This window comes from Fukomys damarensis, unplaced genomic scaffold (genome assembly GCF_012274545.1).
Source record: "Fukomys damarensis isolate Sample0158 unplaced genomic scaffold, DMR_v1.0_HiC HiC_scaffold_17, whole genome shotgun sequence".
In the NCBI taxonomy this organism is placed as follows: domain Eukaryota; kingdom Metazoa; phylum Chordata; class Mammalia; order Rodentia; family Bathyergidae; genus Fukomys; species Fukomys damarensis.
Genome location: NW_022900929.1, coordinates 74,428,485 through 74,445,217, shown reverse-complemented (window position 1 = coordinate 74,445,217; position 16,733 = coordinate 74,428,485). Strand labels below are relative to the sequence as shown.

The window sequence follows — 16,733 nt, the reverse complement described above, 5'->3', positions numbered from 1 at the left end:
TTTTTTTTTTTTTTTTTTTCCTTTGGTTTGAGACAAGGTCTAAATACATAGCCTAGGCTGGCCTTGAACTCACAGCGATCCTCCTGCCTCAGCCTCCAAACTGCAGGGATTACAGGGGTGCGCCACGACGCCCGGCTGAACTTTTAGAATTCTGTGGTTTAATAATGGCTGCGTGCATGCAGGCTGTCCCAGGTGTTCATCCCTGGGATACAACCCTACTACAGTGAAAGCGTCGTGTTTGAATATTTATCTGGAAAACCAGTGCTCTGCTAAGAACATGGAGTTATAGGCTCCAGTGACCTCAGCTTGGAGTGGCCACAGGTGGCAGAATTCCAGGTGACTGCAGGTGGACACAAGTGACCGCATGGGCGGGGACACTGTATGATCTAAATGGGGAGCTGGAAAAGGGCACGTGGCCCAGCTCATGTCCCTGAGGAGAAGGTGACACCAGGAGCAGGCACCAGAGCTCAGGGCTGGACGGGGAGAGGACCAGCCTGGTGTGCAGCACTGGGCCCTGGCTTCCCTCTCAGCCAGGGCTCTCAGGTGACAGCCACCAGGCTCCACATGCAACTGTTTTATGTTTTACTGCAGTGCAGACTGAGTGGCAAACCATCCAGGAACAGCAGTACAACTGAAAGATGTCACAGTCCTCACTGGGAGATGGGGAAGAGGGGCTGACACTGTGAGTGAAAGGTTCTGAGAAAAGCCTTTGGCCCCTGAAGCTCCTCTGCCTGGTGACGAGGGGTCCTGCCACCTGCTGGCCACCACGAGTGCCCAGGCCGTGCAGACCTTGGGCCAGGAGAGGCTCGGATGGCCTGGACCTGCTCCTCGGTGACATCTCCGCACCAAGGAGGTGACATCAGTTTCCTCTGAGTGTGGAGTCTGCCATGGGGCCTGCCCAACACCACTGGTCATCACTAGGCAGAAGAGCGACGCTCTCACCTGTCCTCATTGGGTGTCGCTGCCGGAACTGCCCAGCGGCTCCACTCCCCACAGCCCTGGGTCATAGTCAGCCCCACACTTCCCTCAGGTACCAGGGCCACGTCCCAACCCCTTCAGGAAATGACATCTGCTCCTAAATGCACTCAGGGCAAGATGAAGGAAGAGGAAGCCGGGTCCTCCAGGTCCCTCAGCCTCTGTGGAGCGTGGATCACATGACAACCAACAGCAAGACAAGAGGGACACGGCCAACTTCTTGTCATAGCCTCAAGGTGCCTTGTACAAAGCCTGGCACCCAGCAGAGGCCCAGAACACCCGCAAGGACATCACAGACCCTTGGTCCCGGAGGCTCAGTTTCTCTCTGCATTTCCCACCTGGTGACCACGGTCCCTGACAGTGAGCAGCGGACAGCAGCTGACAGCACAGGGCACCTTCTCCTCCCTGCTCCCCCAGCCATGCTGGGTGGGGAAGGGCCAGGAGGCCATGCCCTGCTGGCAGGACTGTGTCATGTGCTGCCCGGTGGCCCGCTGTCTGAGCCGCTGTGACTCAGAAGGAAGGCGGAAGCCCCTGCACGCCCTGTAGGGTGACAGTGATGGTGGCGTGTCCCTACCTGTGCTTCACAAGTGCTGTGGTCCTGGGAGTGGGCAGGGCTGGGCGGGAACCTGACTCAGCCACTGATAGCGAGCACCTGAAGCCCCGCCCCAGGCCCCTGCAGGGACCGCTCTGCCGAGTGGAGTCCCCCAAGGTGGGCCTGGCACCCACAGTCATTCTTTTCTCCTCTTTTCCTGTACTTGGATTTGAGGATGCCACACCTGGCCCCACCCCAGGCCCTGTCCACTTCCCATAAGTAGCCTGAGGGGTGGCACCGGAGGGCCAGGATGGCAGGGGCGGGCGGCTTATCTGGGCCTCGCTCTGGGAGAAGGCACAGCAGTGGCCTAGCGTGGCCCTGAAGAGTCACCTCCCATTTGTGACTAACCGAGTTAGCGGCTGTCACTCTGTATCAACTTTTTCTCCATAAAATCCCACAGGGGTTCCCCTCACTCCCCAAGTCCTGGTTCCCGGTTCCTCTTGCTGAGCGCTTCACCAGATGCCCGACTTTCAGTCACAGTCACAGACAGCATCTCCAAAGCCACCCCACCCTGAAGGTGTGGGCCACGCCACTCCTCAGGGCTGTGCTCAGGCATCCGCCTGACACTTCAGGGTGACACTTCAGGGCGACACAGGGAGGGGCCAGGAGCTCTCCTGGGCGCCCTCCACCCCTTTGGCCACTCACGTAGATGCCTGCCTGGATGGCACTCTCCGCCCCGGTGCACTCAATGGTGACCTCCGGCTTGCACCCCAGCAGCCCTTCCACCTTGCTGGCGATTTCCTGGGGGCTCTCCTGGGAGATCTGCAGGATGAAGTCCGCCCCCACTTCCTTGGCTTTGGACAGCCGAGAGGTAGACAGATCTAGAGGTGAGACAGTTTCTTTCAAACCGAGGAACCAGATGATGGATCAGGAAGAAAAGAAAATGAGGGTGCAGCTTTCTTTCTCTGCACCCACCTTGGGGCACAGGATCTCAGGGTTCACTGCACCAGCTCCCTGCGCTCAGCCTCCCAGCGCAGCTGCACATGCGCAATTCCCGCTCACGTGCCCTCCTGAGCTGGGCCTCCTCCCGGGGTGGGGTCCAAGTAAAAAGGACCACTGCTTCATTCCAAGTCCCAAGTGGGTCACCCGTGAACGAACTTTTCAATACTATCAACAGGATAACGGGATAAGGGGGAGCCCTTTAGAACCCCATGGTTCAACTGACCATGATGGCGCACACCTGTCACCCCACACTCAGGAGGCTGAGGCAGGAGGATCGCTGTGAGTTCAAGGCCAGCCTGAACTGCATAGTGATTCTTTGTCTCAAAAAAGAAACCCAGGCTCTCAGAAAGTGCTGCAGCCTCGAAGTGGTTTGTCCCCTAAAGGTTCCCATCCTGGTCTCTAGGGTGGCAGTTTTGAGGTGGGGGCCTGGGGCCAGGGAGCATTGTCCTCAGAAGCGATGCATGCCCTTCCTGCAGAGTGACTTGGTTCTCCCGAGTCTCTGTGCCTCCGGCCTTCCCACATAGTCTCCTCTGCCCAAGCCCCTGCCACTCAGACACTACTGCCACAGCCCACAGCTGCTCCCAAACCAATGGGGCCACCCAGTCCTGACTTTCACCTCTAGAAAGGTGACCTGGATGAACCTCTTGTCTTAAAATCTCCTGCCTCTGGCAATTTGTGACAACAACAGAAAACAGACCCACAGAGGCAGGGAATGGCTCTCTTGGCCCTGTTCCCCTCAAGGTGAGGACCTTCTTACCAGTCACCACCACTGCCGCTGCGCCCATTGCTTTGGCCACGATCAAGGTCACCAGCCCGACTGGCCCTGAACAAACAGAAGACAGAAGGTGTTTGTGCAGTGCGCAACCTCACCATGCCTCTTGTGCAGCCATCAGTACCTGCAAGGCTTTACCAGAAAACCCAGATCCACATAATGGGGCAATGAGGAGTATTTTTCAGGAGGCCAAAGCAGGAGGCTCACAAGCCTGAGGGCAGCCTTGGCAACTTAATAAGACTCTATCTCAAAGTAAAAATCTTGAAAGGGCTGGGATGAAGCTCAACAGTACAGAGCCTGACTAATGTACCCACGGCCCTGGGTTTGCTCCCCAGGAAAGCAGGAAAAGAAAAAAGAAAGGTCTTTTAGTTTCACTCTTTGTACACACCCTTTAAAAGCAACGTTGTAAGCAAAAGTACTGGGATATAGTACATGATATGTCCAACAAAGGGTGACTAGTTATATACATTACAATGGGACACTGCACAGCTACTAAAAGTGATTCTTAGCTGTATCTGTTAGCATAGCAAAATATTCACAGAACACTGATATTCTTCAAAAAGTAAAAAAATAAAGAGAATAGGTGAGATAAATGGTATTTAGTCTCCTTTAAAGCAGTCTCCTTCTGGAGCAGCACATTAACAGTAGCTCTCGGCTGGGCTGCGGTGGTGAGGCCTCTTGTTTCCGGTGAGCAGAGGTGTATGACACTGTCTTTTCTGACAGAAAGGTGCTGTTTGTGCAGATTTTTGCGACAGTTGGACCCTGTTCTGCAGTCTGCTGGCCACAGAGTCAAGGTCTGCCCCTTCAGCCCGCTTAGGAAGCCCTCAAGTGCCCACAAGCTCGTCCAAGGACACCTGCTCCCCACCCCATGTCTGCCTCGGGCCACACTGTGGTGACACTGGTGTGCCACGTGCCTGACACACCCCAGACACCCCCGGGCATGTTGCCGTCTGGGTGATGCAGATTAAAAGCCCAGGTGGTGCAGTGCGGGAGTGGCCAGGCCCCTCCTCTGGGTGAGACTAGGAATTTCCCGGTCTCCCTGCCTTTGCTGCCAGTTCCTGCCAAGGGCTCCAAACACTGCCAGAAGGTTCGCAAGTGCACAGAGGGTTCTGTTGTCCGGGTGCTGGCTCTGGAGGGCCACACCAGGCCTGGGCGGGATGGGAGGCGAGGGGACCCGAAGGCCCAGGCAGTGACCCATTCATAACCCGGGCCCCGCTTACCAGCTCCGCACACGAAGACCTTGTTCCCCAGGGAGACTCCGCCCCGCCGGCAGGCGTGAATCCCCACGGAGAGCGGCTCGATCAGGGCCCCTTCCTCGAAGGTGATGCCATCAGGAAGCCTGCGGGGTCGCACGCGGTTGGCGGGACGCAGGACAGGCCAGGCCCGTGGGCGGCGCTGCTGCGGAGCCACCTCTGGGCTGCCACTGCAGGGGGCGCCACGGTTTCTTTTTTTGTTTCCTGTGGTGCCAGGACTCGAACCCAGGACTGCGCACAAGCTAGGCATGCACTCTGTACCCGCGCCTCGTTATCAGGGTAAGGTGTGGTTCGGCTGCCCCACCGGGGAAAGCTCCTCCGAGGGCGCCACTGCACAGCCCGCGGCAATGGCCTCCGCGGCCTCCCCTCTGCATCCCCTCCGCTCCAGCCCACTCCTTTCAGCCACTGCCCTGCATAGCTGGGCTTCCCGAGGGGCCTGGGGTGACTCTGAGGTCTCATCCCCCACACCCCTGACTTCTCCTGAGCACAAGAACACACAAAAAAAGCCGTGTTTGGTGGTGCGGGAACGCAATTGCAGCACTCAGGAGGCTGAGGCAGGAAGATCGCAGTGAGTCAAGGCCAGCCTGGGCTACAAAGAGTTCAGTGCCAGCCTGAACTACATAGTGAGACCCTGTCTCAACAACACCACCAAAAGAATTAGGGACCGAAATAATAAATCCCCATGGGAGACTAGAAGGCCCCCGAAGGCCCGGGAAGAGGCAGCACCCACTTGTAGCAGAAGCTGGCGTTGTGCTTGTAGAAGCGGCAGAGGCTCCCGTCGTCGGGGGGCGTGGCACAGAAGAAGATGGTCGGGGACAGATTGTACCGTCCCACCTTGCAGAATTCGTCGGTTTCTCGGGGGGCCCCCGGCTCGATGGCGACCCGGTCACCTGGAGGGAAGCAAAGAGGCCCGGTGTTCAAGGCCGGGCAGAGCCCAACCCTGAGATCTGACTCTGGCTCCGGCCTTTGAAGCGGGAGCAGAGGGGGAGACGTCCGAGGCAACCAGCCTCACGCATGCGCATCGCCCGCACTAGGCACCCTGCGCCTGCCCTGTGCTCGCGCCTGCGGCTCCCCGCCCCTGCCCGGCCTGGGCGACACATGCGCGGCCCTGTGTTAGGCCAGGCCGGTCAGCCTTCATCTCAAGTTTCGGCCAAAGCGGCAGCTGGAGCACGGGGATGCAGGCATTTTTTTTCTTCACCTACTTCAAAAGCATGGGGCAAATAGGGGAGGGAGGAGGGGTAAAGAGAGAGCAGGGATAAAAAATGAGAACCAAGACCTGGCATGTAAAGGTACACAATCCCAATAATAAATGTAACTGCACTGTCTATTTAAAAAGTACCAATAAACTCAATGAAAAAATAAAAATAAAAGTGCGGGGCATGGAGAGCCTGCCGTGATAGTGCACACCTGTAATCCCAACAATTGGGAGGCTGAGGCAGGAGGATCGTCAGGAATTTGAGGCCAACCTGAGCTACTCAGTGAGGTCCTGATCAACCTGAACTACCGAGCACGAAGTTGTCTCAAAAAGAAAAAGAAAAAGAAAGGAAGAAAATATAGGGCAAGATCATTATAAAGACAAGAGCTGTAACATGATGTGTTCTGGGTTCATCCTATTTGCAGTTAGACAACCACCTGGGAGTCAAGGGATTGCTGCTTAGCAGAACCACCAAGGCCAAGGTCCTGCCGAGGGTCAGACTGGTGCGGTGGAGAGCAAGGCTCTCTGTCCCACTCTGCCCTTTGTGGAAGTCCAGCCCTAGAATCGCTCTTTAATTGTTTTTACTCTTTTTATTATGAAGAATTTCAGACACACACCGAAGCCCGAACAGTTGTTCAGGGAGCCCCCAGATTCTTCAAGGAACACCAGGCCCCACTCGCGGTATTGTGTCCACCCAACGGCCCTCTCCCTGCCATCCGTCCCTCTCTGTGTCTAATGTTTTTCAAAGTAGGAGGTGGACTGTGACACATTTCACCCTAAAGACTTCAGCCCACAGCAGCTGGGAGGCTGAAGCAGGAGAACTGTGCGTTTGAGGCCAGCCTGGGCTACGTGGCAGGTTCAAGGCCAGCCTGGATATAGTGAAACAAAACAAAACTTCAGCCTGCATGTCTATTTAGTACAGTCCAATATTTACCTGTTCTTTTCAAAATTAAAATGTAGATATAATGGAATGTATTAAGTGGATCATTAGATTAATTTTTATAAATAAATTCACCTGTGTCATAAAAATCTCCATCAACAAGACACAAAACACTACCACTGCCTCAGAAATCTCACTCTTCCGGTCCCTCCCCAGGCATCCCCACCCCACCCCAGAGCAACCAATAGATTGATTTTATCCACCATGGATTAGTACAGCCTGCTCCAGAGCAGCACAGAAATGGGGTCACCAGTGTATACTCCTTTTCACCCCTTCAATCAGCTAATGCTTCTCAGATGATCTAAGTTGCTGTGTTACCCACAGTTTGCTCCGTTTTGTGGCCGAATGACGATCCTCTGTGAGTTCACCACAGATAGCTTAACCATCATCCTGCTAGTCAGCAAGTGGTTTCCAGCCTTCTGTTGTGGTTTGTTTGTTGCTTTTCAATACAATGTCCAGGCTGTCTGTGAACTCACTATGTAGCCCAGGCTGGTCTCAAACTCTCCGAGATCCTCCTGCCTCAGTTTCTCAAGTGCTGGGATTACAGGTGTGGGCCACCGTGCCCGGCTCTTCTGGGTGTTTTTGTGAATTTCTTGCCTCCTCATCTGGGCTGGGAGTCTGTTGAGATGAGATGTCCGCTCCACATTTATTTCCACATAATAAAAACTGTGCTAGACACATTTTTATTGCTAAACGTAAAAGCTGTAAATCAGGGAGAAGGGAAACCACGAGACACAGGTGTCATGACGAACATCTCCCCTGGAACATGAGGCGTTAGAGGCATTGGTGAAGGCAAAGCACCCCTTTCCTGTGGAGAAGAGAAGGTGGGGACATAGGGGCAGCGTCCCTGGGCGGGGGCAGCTAAGGTCCCCCCAGGAGCTGCTCATGCCTGCACAGTCTCGAGCTCCATGCTTGTGGGAAGCAGAGCAGCCCCGCAGGAATCTGGATTCCAGCTCCCTCTGCACTGCTAACCACAGGCCGGCCCATGTGGCGGGATGGAACCATACGGGGTGCTTCAAATGGTAGAGTTCATCACACTAAAAAGGACACGTTGCCGTGAATGCCCCCAATAATACTCACCTCCGCGTTGAACACACTCATCCCACTGTCTTCACCACTTTCTGCAGCAGGTCTGCAAATCCTTTCAGGCCTGTCTTTACGAGCTACGATCACCAATACGGTGCGTGCTGCTGCTGAGTGCTGCTGTCCAGGGGAAGGCAGCTCACAAGGCACCACGGTGCCCTCATCCACCCTACCCACAGGATCTGGCACGGTGCGACCTCCGGCTCTTCCCCAGAGTCACAGTGGCCACAAGAGGGAAACGAGCGGAACTGATTCGGGACACGGAGGCAGCCACTCGGGAAAGAGGACCTCAGAACTGACCAGAGCCGCCGGGAGCAGGGCCGGCCCTCCAGCAGTGACCCGACCGGCACGTGACCTCGGTGAAACCCAGCTCCGAACGTCTCAGCCAGTAAGGAAGGTAGTGAGACCTGTCCGTAGAGCTGCTTGGACAGTGAAATTCTAATTATACATGGACGCGATTAACCTGGAGATGGATGAATAGCAGATCAGTGGACACCAGCCTTCTACTTCTGTGCCTTCTTGGTATTGTCACACGCTGACTCCAACAACTGCCTCATCCACCAACCCTCTGGAACCCCTCGCCTCGTGGCCAGTGTCCACTCTTCGACCTTCAAGGGCCTGCACAAAATGGGCCTGTTTCTCCCCAACCAGACCTAAGTGTCCAGGGGTATCTTAATGTTTTACAGCTCTCAAAGCACCTGGCACGAGACTGACGCCACACTGAGGAGGGCTTGCACTTTGAGAACCCCACTCTGTTGTCATTTATACCTAGCAACTGAGCCCCCAAGTGAGAACCAGTCGCTGGTAGTCACTGAAAGCTCTGAACCTCTGGTGGTGGCAGAGCCCTGGGATCCCACCTCCTTCCCATCCAACGTCACCTCCAGGCCATCTGTGACCTCATTCCAAGAGCAAAGCCAGAGCCAGCAACCGGCTGTGCCTAGACGGCCCAGGTACCTCGCTGCGCCCGGGAACAGCACAGTCTGCCAAAGCCAAGCACACTCCCTGGGAAAACGAAGCCAGCCGATATGGGAGCAGCACAGGTTTCCCAGCCACCCATAATCAAAGGCTGTATCTAAGGCCTTGGTTCTCAGCACACGGACATGGTTTGTGTCTTTGGTGCCTGATCACTTCCTGTCCCTCCACGGCTGTCAGGGAGCGACGCTGTCCCTCTCCTGGGGAGCCGCTGGCCGCACACCTGCTGGCCTGTCCCCAAGCCCGTCCTGTGCACTGCGGCCCCCGGGCCCAGCGAGGCCTCCCGAGTGAGTGCACGCGCACTGCCGGTTCGCGCAGAGCTCTGCTCACCTGGCTTCAGGTGCTTCACCGACGACCCCACTTTCACGACGGTCCCCGAAGCCTCGTGCCCCAGCACCATGGGCTTCTTCACGATGAAGTCCCCGATGCGGCCGTGCTGCCAGTAGTGGACGTCAGAGCCGCAGATGCCGACCGAGTGCATCCGCAGCAGCACCTCTGAGGAGAGAGGAGGGTGAGCGCCGCCCCTCTGGACGGGTGGGCGGGGCGGGTGCACACTGCGGCCACAGAGGGAAAGAAACCAAGGAGCGAGCTCAGCTCCATCCGGGAAGGCAGGAAAGCACCCACAGAGCAAAGTGACCGTGTGTGTGCATGTGTGTGTGCATGTGTGCCACATTTGTTTGGTCAAACACCAGTCTGGATGTCCTGTGAAGCCATTTTGAGGGGTACAGTTAGCATCAGGAGACTCTGAACAGACCAGATAACCCCCAGTACCCAGGGTGGGCCTCATCTAATCAGTGGAAGAAGGTCCTAAGAGCAAAATTTACAGATTCCTACAGGAAAAAGAGTTCTTCTCAGGGCTGTAACATAAAAACCCCGCCTGAGTTTGCAGGCTACTGCCCTGCCTTGCCCTGCCCAACTCAAATCTCCAGCGCCCCCAATCACTGGACTAGTTCCTTAAAACAAACTTCCCCTTCCCTCCCCACGTCAGCCTCCCTACAGACACACACGCACATGTTCACACACACAAGTATCTTGTGTGTTCTGATTGTCTGGAGAACACGAGCAATCATGATATCAACAAGATAGTAGGAAGAAGTGTACCAGCCACTTAAGAGAACAAACTGTTTTTGCCAGAGGAGATAACTGTTCCAGAAACTGCCACGGTGTGCTGAATTTGCGTCTATTCCGAGAACAAGGCGGGGGAATGTCAGGCTAGCAACATGGCGGCTCTCATGGAGGGTTCTTCATGCTGTTTGATAAAAAGTTGCAGCTTCATCTAAACCATCCCAAAATTTCAACTGGTGAGTCCCCTCGAGGGCTTGAGTAGATGGACATGTGGCGGGACCTCTTTTCTTGTTTGTTTTTTGTTTAATAAGACAGGGTCTTTCTGGCCACAAACTCTCAAAGGTCCTCCTGTCTCAGCCTCCCAATCGCTGGGATTAGAAGCAAGTGCCACCACATGTGGCTGGTGGTATTGCTTCTGTCAAGTTTCCAAGTTTAAAATAATGCTGCCTCTGAACCTGGTGGCTGAAATAACTACTGAAGGCTACTGGCTTCATCTGATAGAAATGACCACATTGCAAGCATCTTCCTGACAAAAGCATCTTCCAGAGGAGGGCCAGGAATATAGCTCAGTGGTTCTGCCACCTGCCTTGCAAGCACAAGGACCCGAGTTGAATCCCCAGTACCAAAAAAATTAAAAAAAAAAAAAAAGATAGAGGGCCCAGCAGCTCCGCTGTGCTTTCCGATACCTCACACGCTGAGCATTACAGCTGCTGACAGCCTGCAGGTGTGGCTGTGCACAACGTCCTTCGTCCTTGGTTTTGATGAGCAGAGTGAGGGATGGCAGGTGAATGTGAAGGCCAAAGGTATGGAAAGTCGCTTGGACTAGGAAAACTGCCCTGGAGCTTTCTCCCCAGAAATCACTGATCTGCAGGAGGCCAGATGTGGCTGGAATGCCTTCCCTAACATGCGGGCCCTAAATAGGTGACCTGAAGCCAGGCGTGGTGACACACGCCTGTAATCCCAGCACTCGGGAGGCCGAGGCAGGAGGATCGCTGTGAGTTCGAGACCGGCCTGGGCTACACAGTGAGTTCCAGGTCAGCCTCAACTACACAAAAAAACAAGTAAGTAAATAAATAGGTGACTTGAAAATCAGAGGGAGGCTAATGATAGACAAAAGGGAGGGAAGCAGGGGGATGGAGAAAGTTAGTAATTACATCCTTAAAAGGTCACAACCACCGCTTCTTGGCCTTTTGGCTGAGATCAGATATAAGAGATCATGAATGTACTGAGGTGTCTGCTGCCCTCCGTCATGCGAGACAGGTTACAAGAGTGCATAAGGCTCCACCAGATTTTATTTGGAAAACGCAGTCATGTGTGGCAATATCAAGAGCCCATCTAGAACGGTGTTCTCTTAACCTGCCTGGGTGGGGGCACTGAGCATATTTTTCTCTTCATTTAAGAGTATTTTTTGGTTTGTGCTATAAGGGGCCAGGGGTTCAGCTCAGTGGTGCTGCTGCCTGCCTCACAAGTGCAGGGACCCGAGTTTGATCCCCAGTACAAAAAAAAAAAAAAAAAAAGAATCACTATAAGTACACAAAGCACTGAACAGCTTGGTTGTAGAAGTCACTTCGAAATGTTTATGTATCTCAAAACGTAATGTTGAACACCTTAAATATTGACTTTGTCAATTATGTTCAACAAAAAACGAAAGTAAATAAATAAGTAAAATTTACAAAGAAATCAGGGCTGTGGGTGTGCTTTAGTGGCAGAACACTTGCTTAGCGTGTTTAAGGCCCTTAGCTCAATCCCAGCACCACAAATAAAATTCTGTTGGGCGCCGTGGTGCACATCAGTAATCCTAGCACACTAGGAGGCTGAGGCAGGAGAATCACAGGTCAAACACAGCCTGGGCGATTTACCAACTTATTGAGACCCTGTCTCAAAATAAAAAACACAAAAGAGCTGGGATGTAGCTCAGGGTGAAAACTCCGGGTTCAATTCCCAGTACCACCACCACCAAAAAAAAAAAAAAAAATCCAATCCGACTCATCGGGATTTTCACTAACCTGCTGAGCTACGCATGCACCCCTACCCGCCAAGAGAGGTAATGATGGGAGGAGACGCCGACCCAGGATCTCTCCAGGTGCAGGGCGCCCCTTCTGGCCGGCTCTGGAATCGACACCAGCTCCTCAGGACAAGGCGAGCTGCATGCAGCCTCACTTCCAAAACGCGATATTCTGGGCACAGTGCGTAACCCTGGTTCCCTCTCCACAGATAGTGAGGCTCTTGTCTTATCGGCCTCGGTCAACAGTGCACTGACCTTTGAGTAGCAAAGCCCGGAGCCCTCACCCTGATGCGCACGTGGGGCTGCAGTCTGGGCTGGGGTGTGGGGTGGGGGACACAGCCCAAGAAGCCACAGAGGACAGGAAGGGGACCTGAGTGGCCGGTCCGAAGAGCTGCACGCTCCGCCCGCCCACCGCCCCTGCAGAGGAAGAAGCGGCTCTTCGGGGCACAGGTCTGCCCTAGGCTCCTGGGGGCCATGACCTCGGCAGACATGGCCCGGGACGGCTGCCCAGGACGGCTGCCTGCCGCCCAGCGAGGGCCCGCAGGACTGGGGCAAAGGGTGCCGCTCTGGGCCTGGCTGATTAGGGCTCCAGCGGGCCCTCCAGCTCCTGAGCCACCCTGACCTGCAGGTCTCGGACTTCCTGGAAGTGCAGGCTGTGCTCTCCTTGCTGATGAAAAGATTAAGCTCTGAGGACTCACTGCTTTTCAGTGTTTCCCCAGTGTAACACATAGGGCCCTCAGGCACAGGATGCAAGAGGGACAGCTCTGTCATTGGTCCCTACATTTCCCATGGAGACCTGGGACGGCTCAGTAATCCTGGGGACTGATGCCAAGCATGACGGTGCACGCCTGTAATCCCAGCACTCTGGAGGCTGAGGCAGGAGGACTGCCACAAGTTGGAGGCCAGCCTGGGCCATGCAGAGAGTTCAAGGCCAGCCTGAGCCACACACTGAGACTCAAACAAACAAACAAAAAATACCAGGGACAGAATTCAGGGCCTTCAAACTTAGCTACATCCTCAGCCTTTTTTTTTTTTTTTTTTTTGTACTGAGGACCTTGCACTTGTGAGGCTGGCACAGCGCCACTGAGCTAAATCCCCAGCCCTTTTTACTTTTTTTAAATTTTGAGACAAGATCTCACCAAGTCACTGAGTTAGTTACCTGGGCTGGACTTGAATTTGCCATGTGCTGGCCCCAGCGTCCCAAAGCACCTGTGGGTTTTTTATTTTTGGTGCCAGGGATCGAACTTGGGCCCTTGTGCTTTCGAGGCAGGCACGGAACCACTGAGCTAAATCCCCAGGCCTGTTCTTTTCTTAATGGAAGCAACCGCAGTAAGAGTAGGAAAGGAGGAGGGGAATGGTGCATGTGTCTCCAGGATAGAGAGCAAGGAAACCCAGTTCTGTCTCCCATGGACCTACCGTGCGGGCCGGGTTCAGGGACGGGGTAGTTCTCCTACAAGGGACAAAACAGAAGAGGCCATTAAGTGTGAGGCAGGATTTAGCCTCACTGACATTTTCCATTTAAGAAAAATTAAAGTGGGCTGTCATTTACAAATGTCTTCTCAGGCAGAGAATTTAGCTCATTGGTTCTGCCGCCTGCCTTGCAAGCACAATGTCCCGAGTTTGAGCCCCATCCCAGATACCAAAAAACAAAACAAACAAAATAAAAATGTCTTCTCAGGGCTGGGAATTTAGCTCAGTGGCGCCACCGCCTGCCTTGCAAGTGCAAGGTCCGGAGTTCCATCCCTGGTACCGCCCCCCAAATGTCTTCTCGGAACTCTCCAGCTCTGTACACTGCTGCCCACAGGTATGGACAGAGATGGCTCATGATTATGAGGTTGGAAAAGCCTGCCCGGCCTGTGGTCCAGCCACGGTGGCCACCACACTCTCCCTGGCCCCTGCCTGGGATGCCCACCGCCCCAGAGCCCAGGGCACAATCTCAGGTCAGAGTTGACTCTGACGGTGGTGCCCTCCCTAGATGCACCAGTCCCGGATGCAGGTGAGCTGCAGGTGCACAGGGGCAGGAAGGACCTCGGGGCTGCCCGTCGGGCAGAGTCCCTGGCGCCCTGCAAAGATGCACGCACTCTTACACGTGGTTTGTCTGGTGTGGCCAATGCCCCGGGGAAAGGCCAAGGGGACTTCTGCTTTAGATGCCGTGGGGGCGGCCTTGTACCCACTCTTGCAGGCTCAGAAAGCAATCTGAGCTGCTTTAGTACTCACAGCAGCAGCGGCGGTCGCAGCAGAATTCACTTACAAAGCTCGCTTCCCATCAAATGGCCGGGCACAGTTCTGGCCACACTGAGGCAGTAGCCAGTGTTCCTTGGGTTACTTGAGGGCAGTGCAGGAGGGAAGGGGTGGAAAGGGCCACAGGAGCTGCTGGGGGCAGCAGTGTGCAGGCTGTGTCTGCACCGCAGCCCCGATGGGCTACCCCAAGGCATGGGGGTCAGAGGCCATGGCCAACATGGCAGCACTGGTGCATCTGAGACACGCTGGTTTCCGCTGTCCCTGCTGCACCCCAAGATGCAGCTCGTTTTCTCCTCCGGGCAACTTAAAGTGCTGTTGCCCTGATGAGGGAGGATAGTGAGCCCCATGCAGAGTTCCCAGAGACAAGGCACGGCTCAGAGCTTTTGCTCCCAAAGCAGCCCAGCCCTGGCACTCACCCGCCACACTGTACACGCTAGAGAACAAGAAAATAAAGCCCCGGATACCTGAGACCACGCTAGGGATCAATCCCAGGGCTTCATGTATGCTTGGCAAGAGCTGAGCTACATCCACCAACTTTTTTTACTTTAAGACAGGGTCTTGTTAAATTGCCCAGGCTGATCTTGAACTCTGGATCCTCCTCCCTCAGCCTCCTGATTAGCTGCAATTACAAGCATGCACCGCTGTGCCCGGCCCGAAAACCAAGCCCACTAGCTCTTCAGCACCAGATACAGGGGCCAGTGTCAGACCCAGGTGATGGGTCTCCAAAATAACTCTCTCCCAAAGAGTACTTCCAATTAGTAGCCCTCTCCACAGAGGAAGCACAGGGCTATTTGAACCCCTCCAATGAAAAAAAGCCTAAGCAACTATGATTGCTAGTGTTCATGGCTGGCACTGGGCAACAGGGCTTTGGTGTCAGGTGTTGTGTGCCAAGTACTTCACAGCACCATCTCATTTAACCCTCCCAACACCCCTACATGGCTACATTCCATTATCTCCTTTGCTGTAGGCAGAACACACTGCCCACCGTACAGCTCAGGCAGTAAATGGTTGGAGCTGTGCCCAAAGCAGCCCCTGGGTTGCTGGGCCTGGTGACATGTGCCTATGGTCCCAGATGCTTGGGAGGCTGAGGCAGGAAGCTTTCTCAAGCCTGGGAGTTCAAGGCCAGGCTGTAACAGTGAGAGCCCATCTCCAAATAAATGAAAGAAGAGAGGGGAGGGGAGAGGAGAAGAGGGCAGTCTGATGTTTCGGGAAAGCACTTGAGGCAGCTTTTTTTTCAATTTAAATAATTTAAAGGTGGGGTCAAAGGAGGACGAGAATCCACCCAGAAATGGACAGCTTTAGCAGAGCTGCCCCCAACACCTTCCTCAAAGAAGTGGCTGGCTCCACATCTGACATTAGACATCAGGCACCCTGAGCACAGCTGTGTCACCCTGGGTCCAACTGTAAACCCCAAGTGAGCTGAGGCTGAAGCCTGACTGTGTGTCACCTGCGCCAGTGTTCACCGTCAGGCTCCAGGGTGCTCGCTGCTCAGAGCGGCAGCCAGGAGCACCCGGGGAGCCTTGGGGCAGAGACCAGCGCGAGACCAGCGCCCGCCCTTCTGAAAAAGCTCCTATCCGGAGGGCACTGTGCTGACACCAGGGGACACTGCGCTCACAGGCCCCGCGGCTTAGCCACGACACGCACGCCCTTTATGGTATCTCCTAGATGGGGCGCTGGCGTGATCCTGTCTCCCTCTCTCCATCCGTCTCGGGGTCCAGGGTGGCTGATGCCCTCATCCATCCTGCCTGAACTCTCCCAGGGCCTGGAGCCGGGCGTGTGGCTCAGGACAGGGCACCCCCCTCGCAGGGCGAGGTCCTGGGTTCAGGACCCAGCTCCGCACACCAAGTTCCTCCCCCCGCTCAAGCTCGCCCCCTTTCATGTTTCATTCCCACAAGTGCCGGAACGGGGTATGTTTCTTTGCCTTGGTGATGCTTAGGGGTGGGGGGCAGGGGCTGGGTGCGGTCCTCTGGGTCTGAGGCTGGTGCTCCGCCCTTTTCCTGAGTCCCCTCCAGCCCCCAGCCGCAGGGCCCAGCGGCCTCCTCCAGGAAGCGCTCCAGGCATGCGGGCACCCGGGCTTCTCTCCTCCTGATACCGTCTTGCCTGCCCAGACAGATGCGCCCCAGGGAGCCCCACTGTGCACCTCCCAGCTGCGGCCTGGCTTTCCCAGCCTTCACCACATCCTGCTGAGTCGCAGCCCCCTGGCACTGGAGACCTTTGGAATCGCTGCCATGTGCTGCACTGGGCAGTGACACAGCCTTGGTGCCCTCGGCTTCCCCCTCCATAGCACCCAGATAATCAATCCTAAAAGCACGGCCCGACCCAAAAGAACTAAGTCCGCTGGCGTTACATAAGAAAAACAAAAATCAAGTTGTTTCCATGGTTATACCACTGGGTGGCACAGCTTTAGCTGACCCCGTCCTTTTGCAAAGGGACTTTGTCCATACACTGTTGGGGGGAAGCTTTAAGGAAATCTGACTGCACATGAAAAGGCTGGGATTTGGAAGGAAGTGAAGCAAGATTTCTGATGTTTTTTGTTTTGTTGAGTCACAGTCTCACTGTGTAGCTCAGACTGTACTGAACTCCGTATGTAGCCCAGCCTGGCCTCCAGCTTGCGGGAATCCTCTTGCCTCAGCCTCCCAAGGGCTGGGATCCCAGGCCTGCACCACCATTTGTGTTTCCAGCCGTGTTTTTAGCTTGC

At 55.0% G+C, this 16,733-nt stretch overlaps 1 protein-coding gene across 1 annotated transcript in view; it reads right to left on the bottom strand.

The window, feature by feature from the left end:
• Positions 1-16,317, bottom strand: part of Sord (sorbitol dehydrogenase) — an 18,762-nt gene extending 2,445 nt beyond the window's left edge. The window contains exons 1-9 of the mRNA XM_019208731.2: positions 15,957-16,317; positions 15,483-15,605; positions 14,121-14,215; positions 13,211-13,244; positions 9,055-9,219; positions 5,265-5,424; positions 4,502-4,620; positions 3,267-3,332; positions 2,213-2,388 (exon numbers count right to left, since the gene is read on the bottom strand). Coding sequence (XP_019064276.2) covers positions 2,213-2,388; positions 3,267-3,332; positions 4,502-4,620; positions 5,265-5,424; positions 9,055-9,219; positions 13,211-13,244; positions 14,121-14,215; positions 15,483-15,605; positions 15,957-16,317 — 1,299 coding nt within the window. The remainder of the gene's footprint in view (positions 1-2,212; positions 2,389-3,266; positions 3,333-4,501; positions 4,621-5,264; positions 5,425-9,054; positions 9,220-13,210; positions 13,245-14,120; positions 14,216-15,482; positions 15,606-15,956) is intronic.
• Between the last annotated feature and the right edge of the window lie 416 nt (positions 16,318-16,733).